This window comes from Bufo gargarizans, chromosome 11, assembly GCF_014858855.1.
Source record: "Bufo gargarizans isolate SCDJY-AF-19 chromosome 11, ASM1485885v1, whole genome shotgun sequence".
NCBI lineage: Eukaryota > Metazoa > Chordata > Amphibia > Anura > Bufonidae > Bufo > Bufo gargarizans.
The window spans coordinates 22249309-22267046 of NC_058090.1; the positions used below are offsets into that span (position 1 = coordinate 22249309).

The window sequence follows — 17738 nt, forward strand, 5'->3', positions numbered from 1 at the left end:
ATATATTTCTGAAAATGCCCAAGTGACCTGCGTTTATTAAAAAGGTTTTAAATACTGTTCGAACCTCAATATATTTTAATTAAATAGACCTAATGACGTTGATGAAGCTGTACAATGTCTTTGGTTGCATGAAAAATCCCCTACGTGATTATTGAAAGGCACTGGAATATACAGCGACATAAAACATGCATGTATACTTTCTAGGGGTGATATCCTGAATAGAATATTACTTTTTGTAGGCAAGCTTCCTGAGACAGAACATTACAATGTGATGGCCAACATATAATGTTCGTGATCAATACAATATTTTACCCAAAAAAAATAACTCAAGGGAGAAAACACATGATTGTCCATGCAAGTTCTGTTGGACAGAAACCTGGAGTTCAGAGCCTGACTAGGACAAAAAAATAAAAATACCGAATTTAAAAATGTTCTGAGTTCATGGAGGATGGATGGAGGATCTCGAAGTCGTAGTGACATTGATTCCTGTGACTGTACAGTAAGTGCCTGGCTGATGATCAGGAGATATTGTCCTTTAGTTTAGATACTATTTTTTTGTCCTTTACTCTCCTGTTCTGGAACCATATGGTGACCTGTCTCTCAGAAAGGTTGGTGGTTGCTGATATCCTCCGCCTCTTGTCTTTGTTAATAAACTTATTCATGGCATATTCGTTTTCTAGTTCTTTGAGTTGTAGCTTGGTGTAAGGGACCCTCTTCTTTCTCCCCCGTCTGTACACACACATGTCTGGTTGGTTTAGGGCAACATCTCCTACAAGAAGGGAAGTAAGAAATAAAATCATGGATTAATGGAATTTTTCAACAAGAATGCAAATGCCATTATATGATAAAATATGAATTCCCAACAGAATTCATATTAGCTAATTAATCTAATTTCCCGATAGTTGTATTAAAAGAGTTTATACTTCCAGGAGTCAGAACATATACAAATCATAATCAGCATATACTTGTGAGTATACAGAAGTGATAGTACATTAGACGTATAAGGGTGATAACATAATACAAGAATACACTGGACCAGAGTACAGGGCTTGCAATGAGATGATAATAGAGTAGATGAGTGTGAGGCATTAGAGCCATGTACTACCTATATACAAGTAATAATATAGAATATAGAATGTAGAATATAGGAGTATATATATACTCAGTGTGCAGGGTGATAACAGCATACATTAGGAGTATATACTCAGTGTACAGGGTAATAATAGCATACATCAGGAGTATATACTCAGTGTACAGGGTGATAATAGTATACATTAGGAGTAGATACTCAGTGTACAATGTGATAATAGTATACATTAGGAGTATATACTCAATGTACAGGGTAATAATAGAATACATCAGTATATACTCAGTGTACAGAGTGATAATAGAATACAGGAGCATATACTCAGTGTACAGGGTAATAGTATACATTAGGAGTATATACTCAATGTACAGGGTAATAATATAATACAGGAGTATATACTCAGTGTACAGGGTGAAACTAGTATACATTAGGAGTATATACTCAGTGTACAGGGTGATAATAGTGTACATTAAGAGTACATGCTCAGTGTGCAGGGTGATAACAGTATACATTAGGAGTATATACTCAGTGTGCATGGTGATAACAGTATACATTAGGAGTATATACTCAGTGTACAGGGTGATAATAGTATACATTAGGAGTATATACTCAGTGTGCAGGGTGATAACAGTATACATTAGGAGTATATACTCAGTGTACAGGGTGATAATAGTATACATTCGGAGTATATACTTAATGTAGAGGGTGATAATAGCATACAGGAGTATATACTCAGTGTACAGAGTGATAATAGTATACATTAGGAGTATATACTCAGTGTACAGAGTGACAACAGTATACATAAAGAGTATATACTCAGTGTACAGGGTGATAATAGTATACATTAGGAGTATATACTCAGTGTACAGGGTGATAATAGTATACATTCGGAGTATATACTTAATAAAGAGTGTGATAATAGCATACAGGAGTATATACTCAGTGTACAGAGTGATACTAGTATACACTAGGAGTATATACTCAGTGTACAGAGTGACAACAGTATACATTAAGAGTATATACTCAGTGTACAGGGTGATAATAGTATACATTAGGAGTATATACTCAGTGTACAGGGTGATAACAGTATACATTAGGAGTATATACTCAGTGTACAGGGTGATAATAGTATACATTAGGAGTATATACTCAGTGTGCAGGGTGATAACAGTATACATTAGGAGTATATACTCAGTGTACAGGGTGATAATAGTATACATCAGGAGTATATACTCAGTGTACAGGGTGATACTAGTATACATTAGGAGTATATACTCAGTGTACAGGGTAATCATTGCATACATTAGGATTACATACACCCCTCTACAGGGTGATAACAGAATACATTAGGAGGTTATACTCAGCATAGAGGGTGGTAATAGCATACAAGTATATATACTCAATGTTCAGGGTGATAATATAACACAGGAGTATATACTCAATGTACAGGATATTAATATAATACAGGAGTATATACTCAGTGTTCAGGGTGATAATAGAAAATATTAGGAGTTTATACTCAGTGTAGAGGGTGGTAATAGCATACAAAGATATATACTCAATGTACATGGTGATAATAGTATACATTGGGAGTATATACTCAGTGTACAGGGTGATAATAGTATACATTAGGAGCATGTACTCAGTGTACAGTGTGATAATAGTATACATTAGGAGTATATACTCAGTGTACAGGGTGATAATAGTATACATTTGCAGTATATACTCAGTGTACAGGGTAATAATAGCATACACTGGAATTAAATACACCTCTGTATAGGGTAATAATAGAAAACATTAGGAATTTATACTTAGTGTAGAGGGTTGTAATAGCATACAAGGATATATACTCAATGTTCAGGATGATAATAAAGTACAAGGGTATATACTCAGGGTACAGGGTGAAAATAGAATACAAGGGTATATATATGCTCAGTAGGGTATATATATATGCTCAGTGTAAGGGGGTGATAACAGTATACATTAGGAGTATATGCTCAGTGTACAGAGTAATAATAGCATACATTAGGATTATATACTCAGTGGACAAGGTGACAATAGAATACAGGAGTATATACTCAATGTACAGAGTAATAAAATAATGCAAGGTTATATACTCAGTATGCATGGTGATAATAAAATACAGGATTATATACTCTCTGTACAGGGTGATAATAGAATACTTAAGATGTATATATTTAGTTTATATGATGATACTAGAAAACATTAGGAGTATGTACTCAGTGTACAGGGTGATAATAGAATACATAAGGTGAATACCAGTGATATTAGAATAGGTGAAGTCTGTGCATCACTGCTATACTTAATAGAATACGTTAGGAGTATACACTCATTGCAATAGAATGCATAAGGTGCATACCAGAGATATTGGAGTACAATTATGACTCTGCACTACTCGTATACAATGTATACCATAATACAATTATGACTATGCATCATTAGTATACTAGTGAGAATGGAATACAATTAGGAGAATGTACCATTTGCACAGGAGTCGCAATACAGTATACTGGGTAGTGTGAATTAGTCCTACAGAATTGATAGAATACACAAGGAGCCCAGATGATCCATACACATATATAGGTGATAGAGTACATTAAAGTATAGAATATTATAATCGAGTACTATACTAGTAAGTACTAGGAGTATGTATTACTGTAACGTGGGAGCAGAATAAACGGAGGAATATTACTAGTACAGAAGTGAGAATAAATTAAAGTAAGTAGTATGAATTACCAGTACAGAATAATGAACTAAGGAGTATACACTGCTGGTACACAAGAGATAATAGAACACATAAAACGTAAGATGTGCAGAAGTGATGACAGCATACAGATATAAACTAAAGGAAAAGAAGTGATATCGAATTTACTTAGGATATACTAAACTAACATAAATAATAATAGGAGTATGCACTAAACTAACACAAGCAATAATAGAATGGACTAAGAATATACATTAGAGTAATAACAGGGCAGACTAATGAATATATGGAACACAACGAGTGTAATTTAGGAGAATATACTAAATTATAACAAGAAATAATATAATATGAAGAGTATACACTAAACACAACTGATAAAAAATGCAAGAGTAAACACTAAAGAAGGAAGACTAGAACATAACTCTGGGAGAATACACTACAGGGTGAACATAATATCATTGGGTATACAGTACTTGTACACACTGCACAGGAGAATAGAATAGAGTACAGAGTGGATATATATATATATGAAGGATATCTAGGGCTTCACACTACTTGTATATGCTGTTGTATAATGACCAGGTGGGCACAACCATACATGTAGACATACATGGTCCTTGCTGTGAAGGTAGGTTTGTTTACACAAGTACTAGGCACAAGTCCACATAGCAGACCAGAGGCCATCACACCACACTGTTTACTCATACCTGGAAAGGAGGACTTCCAGAAGTGGGGGGCTTGAGCCTGGTCCTTTGCACAATAAACTGGACTGTTCCAGCCATTAGCCAAAGTCCACGACTGATAACCCTCCATTGATATGAAGGCCTCATGTCTGGGCTCCCCAGAGCTAAACGTTGACACCATATCTAAGTATCCAGGCACATGCTGATAGGGATTGGTGTAGCCCTGAAAATAAGATACCTCCTTGGCTCTTGTAGGCACCTCACCGCTGGGAACACTAGCACTAGCCAGGCTAGACACGTCCATGTATTTCTCCACTGGGAAACCTCCCATGGAGGCATGGCTGGTGGACTTTAGAGGGTTCTGCTGAAGACCTACGCCATGAGACATGCGACAACTGTAATATCCGTTTCCAAAGTGGTAACCATATCCAAGAGAGGGTGCCGAAGGCCCAGTAGAAGATGGACAGGTCGGTCCTTCTTTGGAGGCCTCCGATCGAGTAGAAGTGGATCTCTCAGGACCGGGGTAGGCTAATCCCGAGACTGTTCTGCTGGAGGGAGTGCCAAACACAGCGGGAGAAGAGAGGAAATTCCTGCACTGGTTACTGGAAGAGCCCTCTCCCCCTCTCAATCCTTCCATCTCCCACTGGTTGCGTTTGTTCAGAGCTTTGCACATCACTCTTGCATCAATCCAGAGCGGGGCATAGTGGAAATTGTTATCCCTTCAAGCAGGTTAGATCATTGTGGTAACGTTTATAAAAACTAACTTCAGATTGGGAGGGGTGGGGGGAGTCGTTTTACAGATCTGTTTGCAGTAGCCTTAAGGAACAGCATTGGTTGCTTTCAACCACGTGGTCTCAGAATGGAATTAAACTCAGAGAGCAATCAACCCACTTGTCTGCTTTCTAGAGGTTCTGGGCTCTCCATCTTATGCTCTTTTCTTCATTCCCCCCCCCCCCCCCACAAGTTTTATTATGATCCAATATTCCCAGCATCTTCCTCACTGGAGGGGAGCTGAAACTTTTTGATAGTGCACCTTACACCTATTCACATTCAGCACCCTACAACTGGTCGCATAGATAAGTCCTTGTTCAGCACAAAAGTCGATCTACAGTGTGTAATAATTCAATATTTATGAAAAAAATAAAATATTAATAGAAGAATAATATACGATGCAATACATAGCAAAGAAGTATTGGGTACTCCTGCAGCACTTAATTTACTGAATAAAAAACTGTGCAAGTACCTGTTTGTGTCATTTACTGCAAACAGGACAGCAATGCTAACGAATTAACCCACATTCCAGTCTAATTAGTATGGCAGGCCTTTATAGGTAATTGAGTGACGACTTATGTAAGGTCACGTGGCTTGGGAAAAGTTAAAAAGAAGCAAATATACATGTTGTTTCAGTGTGTCGTTACATTTCCAACACCTCCTGCATCTATCTATTATCTATCTATCTATCTATTATCTATCTATCTATCTATCTATCTATCTATTATCTATCTATCTATCTATCTATCGTTCCTGTCTGTCTAATCTATCTATCTGTCCAATCTATCTGTCTATCCACAGCCTGAGCACATGTTCTGTCGTGTTACCATCGTCTTCCTTTTACTACTTTATTGAAATTCCCAGATTTATTAAGTGAGAAGCTATGTGCAATCAGAGCTGCTTCGTTAGGTTTGCCTGGAAATGCATGATACATATTTATGTCACCCTGTGCTACAGATTGTCCCTCAGACCCTGCAATATCCTGTGCACGGATTAAATGAATTTTATGTGTAATATAAATATTTAGTTACAATAGGCAGTCAGTGCCGAATGCCACAAGTAAAAAGCAAGCACATACAAGCAATGTGTTCATAGCTGGTTGCAGGAATTTTTACTGACAGAAGTTGAAACACATATTTATATAGTCATCTAACTTCTTATGCGTTATCCATTAATTTGAAGCTTTTTCCTATGCTAAAACTATAAATAAGATACATCGGACGTAATTATGTGTACAAATGAGGGTTAGATTCATACTGGAAAGGATGTTCTATTTGTCTTTTTTTTCTGCTTGTTAGGTGCTTCTTTATTTGTATCTTTATAAAAAAAAAGGAAATTTTAATTAAACATAAAAAAGTATCTATCTATCTTCTATCTATCTATCTATATCTATCTATCTATCTATCTATCTGTGAACAATTCAAGATTCTGCCTAAAATATATATCTTTTACACCTAATACCTAGAAAACGATGTGTAAAGTACAAGATAAATTCTATTTGTATCCCTTTATGAGCTGGAGCCTATATGTCTTAATCTAATTAAATAACAGAAAAATAGTTTTTAATCGTAATTAAATAACAGAAAAATAGTATAAGAACATGCTGGCGATTATATATATATATATATATCACAGACACAAACACACACACACACATATATATATATCACACACACACAGACACACACACATATATATATCACACACACACATATATATATATCACACACACAGACACAAACACACACATATATATATATATATATATATATATATATATATATAATTTTAGATTACATGTAAAACGGCATAAATGTAAGTAAAAATGATTGTTGTGTACTGTTATGTTTGTTTGTACCTGCATATAACATATAATAGAGATAATGAATATTTACAATCTATCTATTTATCTATCTATCTATCATCTTTCTATTTATTATATAGGTGTAAATTCGGAATTATCTCCACTTTTGTATTTAGTTTGGTGAACTAGCTATTTTGCAAATGCTCCATATTACTTTTTCTTCTATGTCATTTTTGTTATGTGCAATATCAATATCGAGATAGTTATATCAAACCTGTTGTAATAAAAAAAAAAAGAAGCATTGTCACTGTTGTCTCAATATTAAATTATGCATAATTTTTACATGCAAGGAACAAAACTTTGGCGATTGTAAGCTGAATTCATTATTTTCCTTAAAGTTTAAACTAAAGCTTCAATGATTGTTAACTTCAGGGAACAAACATCAAGGATGTGACTATTTAACGCTAAATCTGGTATGAAAATGGTTGCCTTTCTTTTCACTGGGTGAATCGCGGTGCTGCAACTCCAACTTTTACCACTAGATGTCTCTGTGTATTTTCAAGTGAAATTTGAAAACCCAAGTCTGTTGTCACAAACACATGAGAAATGCACACACTGATAATGCGCTCTACCAGAGAACTGTAAAATTACCTAGCAAAGTATCAAAATAAGAAAAAACAATCTACGAAGGTATTAAATATATTATGTTTTCTTCATGTGCAGTCCACTCCAGATTCTGCAGTAAAAGGTAAAATAATGGGGTCAGCAATTACATAAGTGAATTTATTTCATAATGACACTTGATAAATATACAATTAAACACAGACCAAACATTTTTTTTAAACAATAACTGGCCCAAACCTTTCTGATCTGAGCACCACTTAGTGCCTCACTACTGAAGGAATGAATTGCAACTTTCAGAATGATTTCACACAAGCTGGATCATCTAATCAGAACCCATGACCTGACTGTTCCCAGTCGACTTGTTTATAATTTACCAGATTACCAAATACAAGTCACTTTTCCATGAGGAAAAAAAAAAAGCAACAGTCTAAAATACTGAATATTTCCCTACAACCTCAAAGGATACCAAAGTATTCCATACGTTTTTCTAATCGTATGCAATCATTGCAATAACTCTCCAGAAACCTCTGTTTAAACATCAATAACTTCAAGCATCTGACAAACCATTAAAGATTGGATAGATATCTATTAGTAGGATCATCGTACATGCAATTACCTAAAGTAAGTTCGATCGTAGCTGTAATGTAAATATACAGAAGATTCACATTCACAATATACAGCTTCACTGATAATAACCAGCATTTTAAATATGAATAAACAATTTTAATCATTTTTAACACTAGAAACATTTTGTTCTAATCAATTGGAAATTGTTCGCAACCATGGTTTTAGATTTGCAAGCAACCCTTGAGGTAAACGAAACCATATTATGTTCCAATTAAAAGATCAGACAATCAAAATGTAAAATAACAATGTATTATAATACAAAAAATAATACAAACATATACGTTTTGGTTCATCGAATCCAGTCTCTAAACTAGAAAGATGAGGTGTTAGGAACAGACCAGTCTAAAAACAAAAACCCTGCGTGTTTTGTATTAGGGTGCTATAAATGCAATTGAGTTCAGAAAATAGATATGAAAGGTGATGTAACTGATATAACAGAATCTATCAATTTAGTTCTGTAATAACATAAAATAAAATAAAAGTGAACTCTACTGTTAACCAAGCCATCATACAAAATAAAGTGCACATGACCCTTCTTTTTAAGCATATCATGAAAAAGCATGTAAATGGGTCCTTGTTCTGAGGATTTACCATGTGCCATAAACTGGGCTTCTTCTTTCTAGTTTGTCATAGTTCAAATATTTAGTAATGCTCTCAGGAAGTCACCTGAAAGACTAAATGTGCAATTATACTCAGGTACTGTAAAAGAGCCTGACAGGCCTTTCAACTTGAATGTTTTCATGGCTTAAACCAGCACTGCTGTTATCACTAATGCACTTTGGGTCTGTTGAAGTCAGTAGATAAAATACTCAATTATCTAAAAGTTGCCTTTTACTATGGTATATGGTGTTGTCATTTAAGCAAATATTAGGTGGAGCTGTTCATTTCTTTTCTTTACCCTCTTGGATTTCCTTCAGTCAATTTTCAATGGCTAATCTGTTTATGATCTTTGTAGTTTAATTTAACATTGTGCTATATTCTATTTGTCATATTTTCACTTATTAGATCCTGCAAGATCCGTGATTTGTCTCTTCATAACTGTCATAAAACATTAATAAACATTAATTAAAAATAAAGAGGACCTCTCACCAGAAGAAAAAAAATGCAGAGAATAAGGTAACAGGTTATAGAGCAAGAGGATCTGAGCAGATTGATATATAGTTTTGTGGGAAAAGATTAAGCAAAACTTGTATAAATATATATATATTACAAGTTTGACTGAATCTTTTCCCCCCAAACTGTATATGGGTCTGTTCAGCTCCTCCTATCCTATAACAAGTTGCCTGAAGATTACACTGCATTCTGTGGTGACAGGTCCTATTTAAGAACAACATGACATTTAAAGTGGCCAAGCTGAATTTAATCACTACTAGAAAAGCAGACTGCTTATGATTCTGTCACATTTGGCTAAGTTCACTATATGATTTGTTTTAATTTAATTTACATGAAAAAAAATAGTATTCATAGTATAGTATCCAAAAAACATGTTCTACTTCTCTTGGGTCTTGAGAAGGCAACCAAAGCCAAAAGGTGCTAAGTAGTTTTCTTACTAACACAACATAATAATATGATTACCTAGACCATTCTTCTAAATGTTGTAAGGTTTTCAGAGTCCTTGAGAGATAATAATAATAATAATAATAATAATAATAATCACACAAAATAAAAAGAGAAAAAAGAAAAGGGTGCAAGCCCAAGGGGACTTGACTATATCCCAACAGATAAAGTTTAAAAAGGCAGCAATCTCCAATGTGTGAAAAATAGCAAAAAAGTCACATATGCAATCAAATATATATATATATATATATATATATATATATATGGCTATATCTATATATTTAAAGAAGGACGTATATGTGTGTGTGTGTGTGTGTATGTATGCACGTATGTTCTACGATCACTCAAAAACGCAACCATCGATTTCAACTAAAATAGGTACACACATCCCTTGGAAAGAAATCTTGTGGGGGTCATACGCCCCATCACAGCAGCTGCATGGAGTTTGTATGCTCCAACAGTTTTTTACTACACACATATTTCTCTGTAACTCAAAAACTCGACTAAACTTGGTACACATATCACATACTATCTGGGAAAGAAAACTGGAGGTAACATGCCGGTACACAATGAGTTTCTGTCTGTCCCAAAGTATGTCTGTTCTTTATGAGTGACCAAACAACTGGACCAGGGGCTGACACAGCAGAGGGCCCCTGAGCAGAGAAAAATGCCCCCATAATGTGTGCCAGTATAATTTCCCTATATAATGACCCCAATAGTGCTCCTCTCCGCCCTTCTCCATAGTGCCCCCTATGTGTGCCAGTATATAAGATAGAGTCCCCAGTAGATGCTCCCATAGTGCTCCCCCCTTCTTCATAGTGCCCCCCCAGTATATAAGATAGGGCCCCCAAAGTGCTCCTCCCCTATATAGTGCCCCCCATGTCTGCCAGTATATAAGATAGGGCCCCAGAAGATGCCCCCAAAGTGCTCCTTTCCCCCTTCTCCATAGTGCCCCCATGTGTGCCAGTATATAAGATAGGGTCCCCATAGTGCTCCTCCCTATCCATAGTGCCCCCCATGAGTGCCAGTATATAAGATATGGCCCCCATATTGCTCCTCCCCCTCCATAGTGCCCCCCATGTGTGCCAGTATACAAGATAGGGCCCCCATAGTGCTCCTCCCCCTCCATAGTGCCCCTATGTATGCCAGTATATAAAATAGGCAGGCCCGCCATATGTCAATTGCTCAGGCCCCCCCCATATGTCACTTGCTTAGAACCCCCTAATGTCAGTTGCTAATTATTTATTCAGGCACCCCCTTATACTCATTCAGGCCCTCCATATCGATGTGACAGACCCCCATCAGACCTCAGATCAGACTAAAAATAAATAATTTAAACTTACTTCTCCTGCTCCGCTGCTCTCCATGTCTGCCGGGGTGTCCTGATGTGAGTGCCTGCCCTGCTGGCCTCCAACGGCTCGCGCTGCAGTCACGTGACCCGACTGCATACAGCATCAGGTCATAGTGCGCAGCGTCAGATCATAGTGCACGCTATACACAGTCAGGCTGGAGGAGACCAGGGAGGAAGTGGAGCCGGAGGGGTAAGTAAGCACTTACCTCCACCGCCGCCGCCTCTCTCTTGCATACCAGAGGGGGCCCATTCACACTAGTGAGCGCTTCCAGAAGCGATCGCTAGTATGACTAGGCCCCCTTACGCGCCGGGCACATGTACATCAGGTGTCCGGGGAGGTTTTAGACCTGGTCTCAGCTCTCTAGGACGAGATATTTCCAAAAAATGACCTGCATTAGCCAATACAAGCCTGCAAGTCTCTCTCTTCATATCCCAACTGCCATACACACGGTCACATGTCCCTTATCAGCCAATTGAAGCTCGCAGGCCCTTAGTCTCCACATACACAGTTTTACTCCAGGTTTCCATAACAACCCAGCCATTTTTATTCACTGCTGTAGGTCGCACGACACATAGGGCACAACTACACTGCTACATGTGTCGCGTTACATTGATGTTGCACCAATGTCACGCGACAATTTTCATAATGATAGTCAATCGTGTTGCACTGTGACATGTGACATGCTGCGACTGCAACGCGACAGTCGCAGAAAAATCCATATTGGATGTATTTTTTGCAACTGTGGTGTCACATGTCGCAGTGTGACACAATAGCCTATCGTTATAAAAATCGTTGAGACAAAATGTCGCGCGGCACAATGTCGTCATTTAACCCTAGCATTAAAGGGGCAGGGTGCTGTGGAGGTCACTCTTAAAGAGGCGGGCACTGTGGATGTTACTGTTAAGAGGGCAGGCCACTGTGGAGGTCACGGTTAACCACCTCCGGACCGCCTAACGCACATGTGCGTTCCGGAGGTGGCAGGCTGGCGCACAGTCACGCATATACGCGTCATCTCGCGATACGCGAGATTTCCTGTGAACGCGCGCACACAGGCGCGCGCGCTCACAGGAACGGAAGGTAAGCGAGTGGATCTCCAGCATGCCAGCGGCGATCGTTCGCTGGCAGGCTGGAGATCCGAATTTTTTAACCCCTAACAGGTATATTAGACGCTGTTTTCATAACAGCGTCTAATATACCTCCTACCTGGTCCTCTGGTGGTCCCTTTTGTTAGGATCGACCACCAGAGGACTCAGGTAGGTCAGTACAGTCGCACCAAACACCACACTACACTACACCCCCCCCCGTCACTTATTAACCCCTTATAAACCCCTGATCACCCATGATCACCCCATATAAACTCCCTGATCACCCCCCTGTCATTGATCACCGCCCTGTCATTGATCACCCCCCTGTCAGGCTCCGTTCAGACGTCCGTATGATTTTTACGGATCCACGGATACATGGATCGGATCCGCAAAACGCATACGGACGTCTAAATGGAGCCTTACAGGGGGGTGATCAATGACAGGCGGGTGATCACCCATATACACTCCCTGATCACCCCCTGTCATTGATCACCCCCCTGTCACTGATCACCCCCCTGTAAGGCTCCATTCAGACGTCCGCATGATTTTTACGGATCCATGGATACATGGATCGGATCCGCAAAACACATGCGGACGTCTGAATGGAGCCTTACAGGGGGGGTGATCAGTGACAGGGGGGTGATCACCCTGATTACCCTGATCACCCCCTGTCATTGATAACCCCCCTGTAAGGCTCCATTCAGACGTCCGCATGTTTTTTGTGGATCCGATCAATGTATCCATGGATCCGTAAAAAATCATGCGGATGTCTGAATGGAGCCTTACAGGGGGGGTGATCCGTGACAGGGGGGTGATCACCCTGATCACCCCCTGTCATTGATAACCCCCCTGTAAGGCTCCATTCAGACGTCCGCATGTTTTTTGTGGATCCGATCCATGTATCCATGGATCCGTAAAAAATCATGCGGATGTCTGAATGGAGCCTTACAGGGGGGGTGATCCGTGACAGGGGGGTGATCACCCTGATTACCCTGATCACCCCCTGTCATTGATAACCCCCCTGTAAGGCTCCATTCAGACGTCCGCATGTTTTTTGTGGATCCGATCCATGTATCCATGGATCCGTAAAAAATCATGCGGATGTCTGAATGGAGCCTTACAGGGGGGGTGATCCGTGACAGGGGGGTGATCACCCTGATCACCCTGATCACCCCCTGTCATTGATAACCCCCCTGTAAGGCTCCATTCAGACGTCCGCATGTTTTTTGTGGATCCGATCCATGTATCCATGGATCCGTAAAAAATCATGCGGATGTCTGAATGGAGCCTTACAGGGGGGGTGATCCGTGACAGGGGGGTGATCACCCTGATCACCCCCTGTCATTGATAACCCCCCTGTAAGGCTCCATTCAGACGTCCGCATGTTTTTTGTGGATCCGATCCATGTATCCATGGATCCGTAAAAAATCATGCGGATGTCTGAATGGAGCCTTACAGGGGGGGTGATCCGTGACAGGGGGCTGATCACCCTGATCACCCCCTGTCATTGATAACCCCCCTGTAAGGCTCCATTCAGACGTCCGCATGTTTTTTGTGGATCCGATCCATGTATCCATGGATCCGTAAAAAATCATGCGGATGTCTGAATGGAGCCTTACAGGGGGGGTGATCCGTGACAGGGGGGTGATCACCCTGATTACCCTGATCACCCCCTGTCATTGATAACCCCCCTGTAAGGCTCCATTCAGACGTCCGCATGTTTTTTGTGGATCCGATCCATGTATCCATGGATCCGTAAAAAATCATGCGGATGTCTGAATGGAGCCTTACAGGGGGGGTGATCAGTGACAGGGGGGTGATCACCCTGATCACCCCCTGTCATTGATAACCCCCCTGTAAGGCTCCATTCAGATGTCCGCATGTGTTTTGCGGATCCGATCCATGGATCCGTAAAAATTATACGGACGTCTGAATGGAGCCTTACCAGGGGGGTGATCAATGACAGGGGGGTGATCCGGGAGTCTATATGGGTGATTACCCCCCTGTCATTGATCACCCCCCTGTCATTGATCACCCCCCCTGTCATTGATCACCCCCCCCCCCCCCCTGTAAGGCTCCATTCAGACATTTTTTTTGGCACAAGTTAGCGGAAATTTTTTTTTTGTTTTTGTTTTTTCTTACTAAGTCTCATATTCCACTAACTTGTGTCAAAAAATAAAATCTCCCATGAACTCACCATACCCCTCACGGAATCCAAATGCGTAAACATTTTTAGACATTTATATTCCAGACTTCTTCTCACGCTTTAGGGCCCCTAAAAAGCCAGGGCAGTATAAATACCCCACATGTGACCCCATTTCGGAAAGAAGACACCCCAAGGTATTCGCTGAGGGGCATATTGAGTCCATGAAAGATTGAAATTTTTGTCCTAAGTTAGCGGAAAGTGAGACTTTGTGAGAAAAAAACCAAAAAAATCAATTTCTGCTAACATATGCAAAAAATAAAAAATTTCTAGGAACTCGCCAGGCCCCTCATTGAATACCTTGGGGTGTCTTCTTTCCAAAGTGGGGTCACATGTGGGGTATTTATACTGCCCAGGCTTTTTAGGGGCCCGAAAGTGTGAGAAGAAGTCTGGGATCCAAATGTCTAAAAATGCCCTCCTAAAAGGAATTTGGGCCCCTTTGCGCATCTAGGCTGCAAAAAAGTGTGACACATCTGGTATCGCCGTACTCAGGAGAAGTTGGGGAATGTGTTTTGGGGTGTCATTTTACATATACCCATGCTGGGTGAGAGAAATATCTTGGTCAAATGCCAACTTTGTATAAAAAAATAGGAAAAGTTGTCTTTTGCCAAGATATTTCTATCACCCAGCATGGGTATATGTAAAATGACACCCCAAAAAACATTCCCCAACTTCTCCTGAGTACGGCGATACCAGATGTGTGACACTTTTTTGCAGCCAAGGTGGGCAAAGGGGCACATATTCCAAAGAGCACCTTTCAGATTTCACAGGCCATTTTTTACAGATTTTGATTGCAAGGTACTTCTCACACATTTGGGCCCCTAAATTGCCAGGGCACTATAACTACGCCACAAGTGACCCCATTTTGGAAAGAAGACACCCCAAGGTATTCCGTGAGGGGCATGGCGAGTTCCTAGAATTTTTTATTTTTTGTCACAAGTTAGCGGAAAATGATGATTTTTCTTTTTTTTTCTTTTTTCCTTACAAAGTCTCATATTCCACTAACTTGCGACAAAAAAAAATAAATTCTAGGAACTCGCCATGCCCCTCACAGAATACCTTGGGGTGTCTTCTTTCCAAAATGCGGTCACTTGTGGCGTAGTTATACTGCCCTGGCAATTTAGGGGCCCAAATGTGTGAGAAGAACTTTGCAATCAAAATGTGTAAAAAATGACCGGTGAAATCCGAAAGGTGCACTTTGGAATATGTACCCCTTTGCCCACCTTGGCAGCAAAAAAGTGTGACACATCTGGTATCGCCGTACTCAGGAGAAGTTGAGGAATGTGTTTTGGGGTGTCATTTTACATATACCCATGCTGGGTGAGAAAAATATCTTGGTCAAATGCCAACTTTGTATAAAAAAATGGGAAAAGTTGTCTTTTGCCAAGATATTTCTCTCATCCAGCATGGGTATATGTAAAATGACACCCCAAAACACATTCCCCAACTTCTCCTGAGTACGGCGATACCAGATGTGTGACACTTTTTTGCTGCCAAGGTGGGCAAAGGGGCACATATTCCAAAGTGCACCTTTCAGATTTTGCAGGCCATTTTTTACAGATTTTGATTGCAAAGTTCTTCTCACACATTTGGGCCCCTAAATTGCCAGGGCAGTATAACTACGCCACAAGTGACACCATTTTGGAAAGAAGACACCCCAAGGTATTCCGTGAGGGGCATGGCGAGTTCCTAGAATTTTTTATTTTTTGTCGCAAGTTAGTGAAATATGAGACTTTGTAAGGAAAAAAGAGAAAAAAATAAAAATCATCATTTTCCGCTAACTTGTGACAAAAAATAAAAAATTCTAGGAACTCGCCATGCCCCTCACGGAATACCTTGGGGTGTCTTCTTTCCAAAATGGGGTCACTTGTGGCGTAGTTATACTGCCCTGGCAATTTAGGGGCCCAAATGTGTGAGAAGTACCTTGCAATCAAAATGTGTAAAAAATGGCCTGCAAAATCTGAAAGGTGCACTTTGGAATATGGGCCCCTTTGCCCACCTTGGCAGCAAAAAAGTGTGACACATCTGGTATCGCCGTACTCAGGAGAAGTTGGGGAATGTGTTTTGGGGTGTCATTTTACATATACCCATGCTGGATGAGAGAAATATCTTGGCAAAAGACAACTTTTCCCATTTTTTTATACAAAGTTGGCATTTGACCAAGATATTTTTCTCACCCAGCATGGGTATATGTAAAATGACACCCCAAAACACATTCCCCAACTTCTCCTGAGTACGGCGATACCAGATGTGTCACACTTTTTTGCTGCCAAGGTGGGCAAAGGGGCACATATTCCAAAGTGCACCTTTTGGATTTCACCGGTCATTTTTTACACATTTTGATTGCAAAGTTCTTCTCACACATTTGGGCCCCTAAATTGCCAGGGCAGTATAACTACGCCACAAGTGACCCCATTTTGGAAAGAAGACACCCCAAGGTATTCCGTGAGGGGCATGGCGAGTTCCTAGAATTTTTTATTTTTTGTCGCAAGTTAGTGGAATATGAGACTTTGTAAGAAAAATAAAAAAAATAAAAATCATCATCATTTTCCGCTAACTTGTGACAAAAAATAAAAAGTTCTATGAACTCACTATGCCCATCAGCGAATACCTTAGGGTGTCTACTTTCCGAAATGGGGTCATTTGTGGGGGTTTTCTACTGTTTGGGCATTGTAGAACCTCAGGAATCATGACAGGTGCTCAGAAAGTCAGAGCTGTTTCAAAAAGCGGAAATTCACATTTTTGTACCATAGTTTGTAAATGCTATAACTTTTACCCAAACCATTTTTTTTTTGCCCAAACATTTTTTTTTTATCAAAGACATGTAGAACAATAAATTTGGCGAAAAATTTATATATGGATGTCGTTTTTTTTGCAAAATTTTACAGCTGAAAGTGAAAAATGTCATTTTTTTGCAAAAAAATCGTTACATTTTGATTAATAACAAAAAAAGTAAAAATGACAGCAGCAATAAAATACCACCAAATGAAAGCTCCATTAGTGAGAAGAAAAGGAGGTAAAATTCATTTGGGTGGTAAGTTGCATGACCGAGCGATAAACGGTGAAAGGAGTGTAGTGCCGAAGTGTAAAAAGTGCTCTGGTCATGAAGGGGGTTTCACCTAGCGGGGCTGAAGTGGTTAAGGGGCCAGGGGCCACTATTAAAGGGGCAACTGCTGTGGAGGTCACTGTTAAGGCAGCAGGGTACTGTGAGGTCACTGTT

General features: G+C 39.7%; 1 protein-coding gene across 1 annotated transcript; it reads right to left on the reverse strand.

Moving 5' to 3' along the window:
- Positions 1-518: 518 nt before the first annotated feature.
- HOXD13 (homeobox D13) lies at positions 519-5168 on the reverse strand. Its single transcript, XM_044272721.1, has 2 exons — positions 4520-5168; positions 519-769 (listed from the first exon to the last, which is right to left on the reverse strand). The coding sequence occupies exons 1-2, from the start codon at positions 5166-5168 to the stop codon at positions 519-521; spliced, it is 900 nt and encodes a 299-aa protein (XP_044128656.1).
- Between the last annotated feature and the right edge of the window lie 12570 nt (positions 5169-17738).

Bases quoted from the DNA above. Each gene is read 5' to 3' on its own strand.
- HOXD13 (XM_044272721.1), bottom strand. From the start codon at position 5,168: ATGTGCAAAGCTCTGAACAAACGCAACCAGTGGGAGATGGAAGGATTG. The intron at 770-4,519 runs GTATGAGTAAAC...CCCTTCTTGTAG, and splicing joins CTGGAAGTCCTCCTTTCCAG to GAGATGTTGCCCTAAACCAA.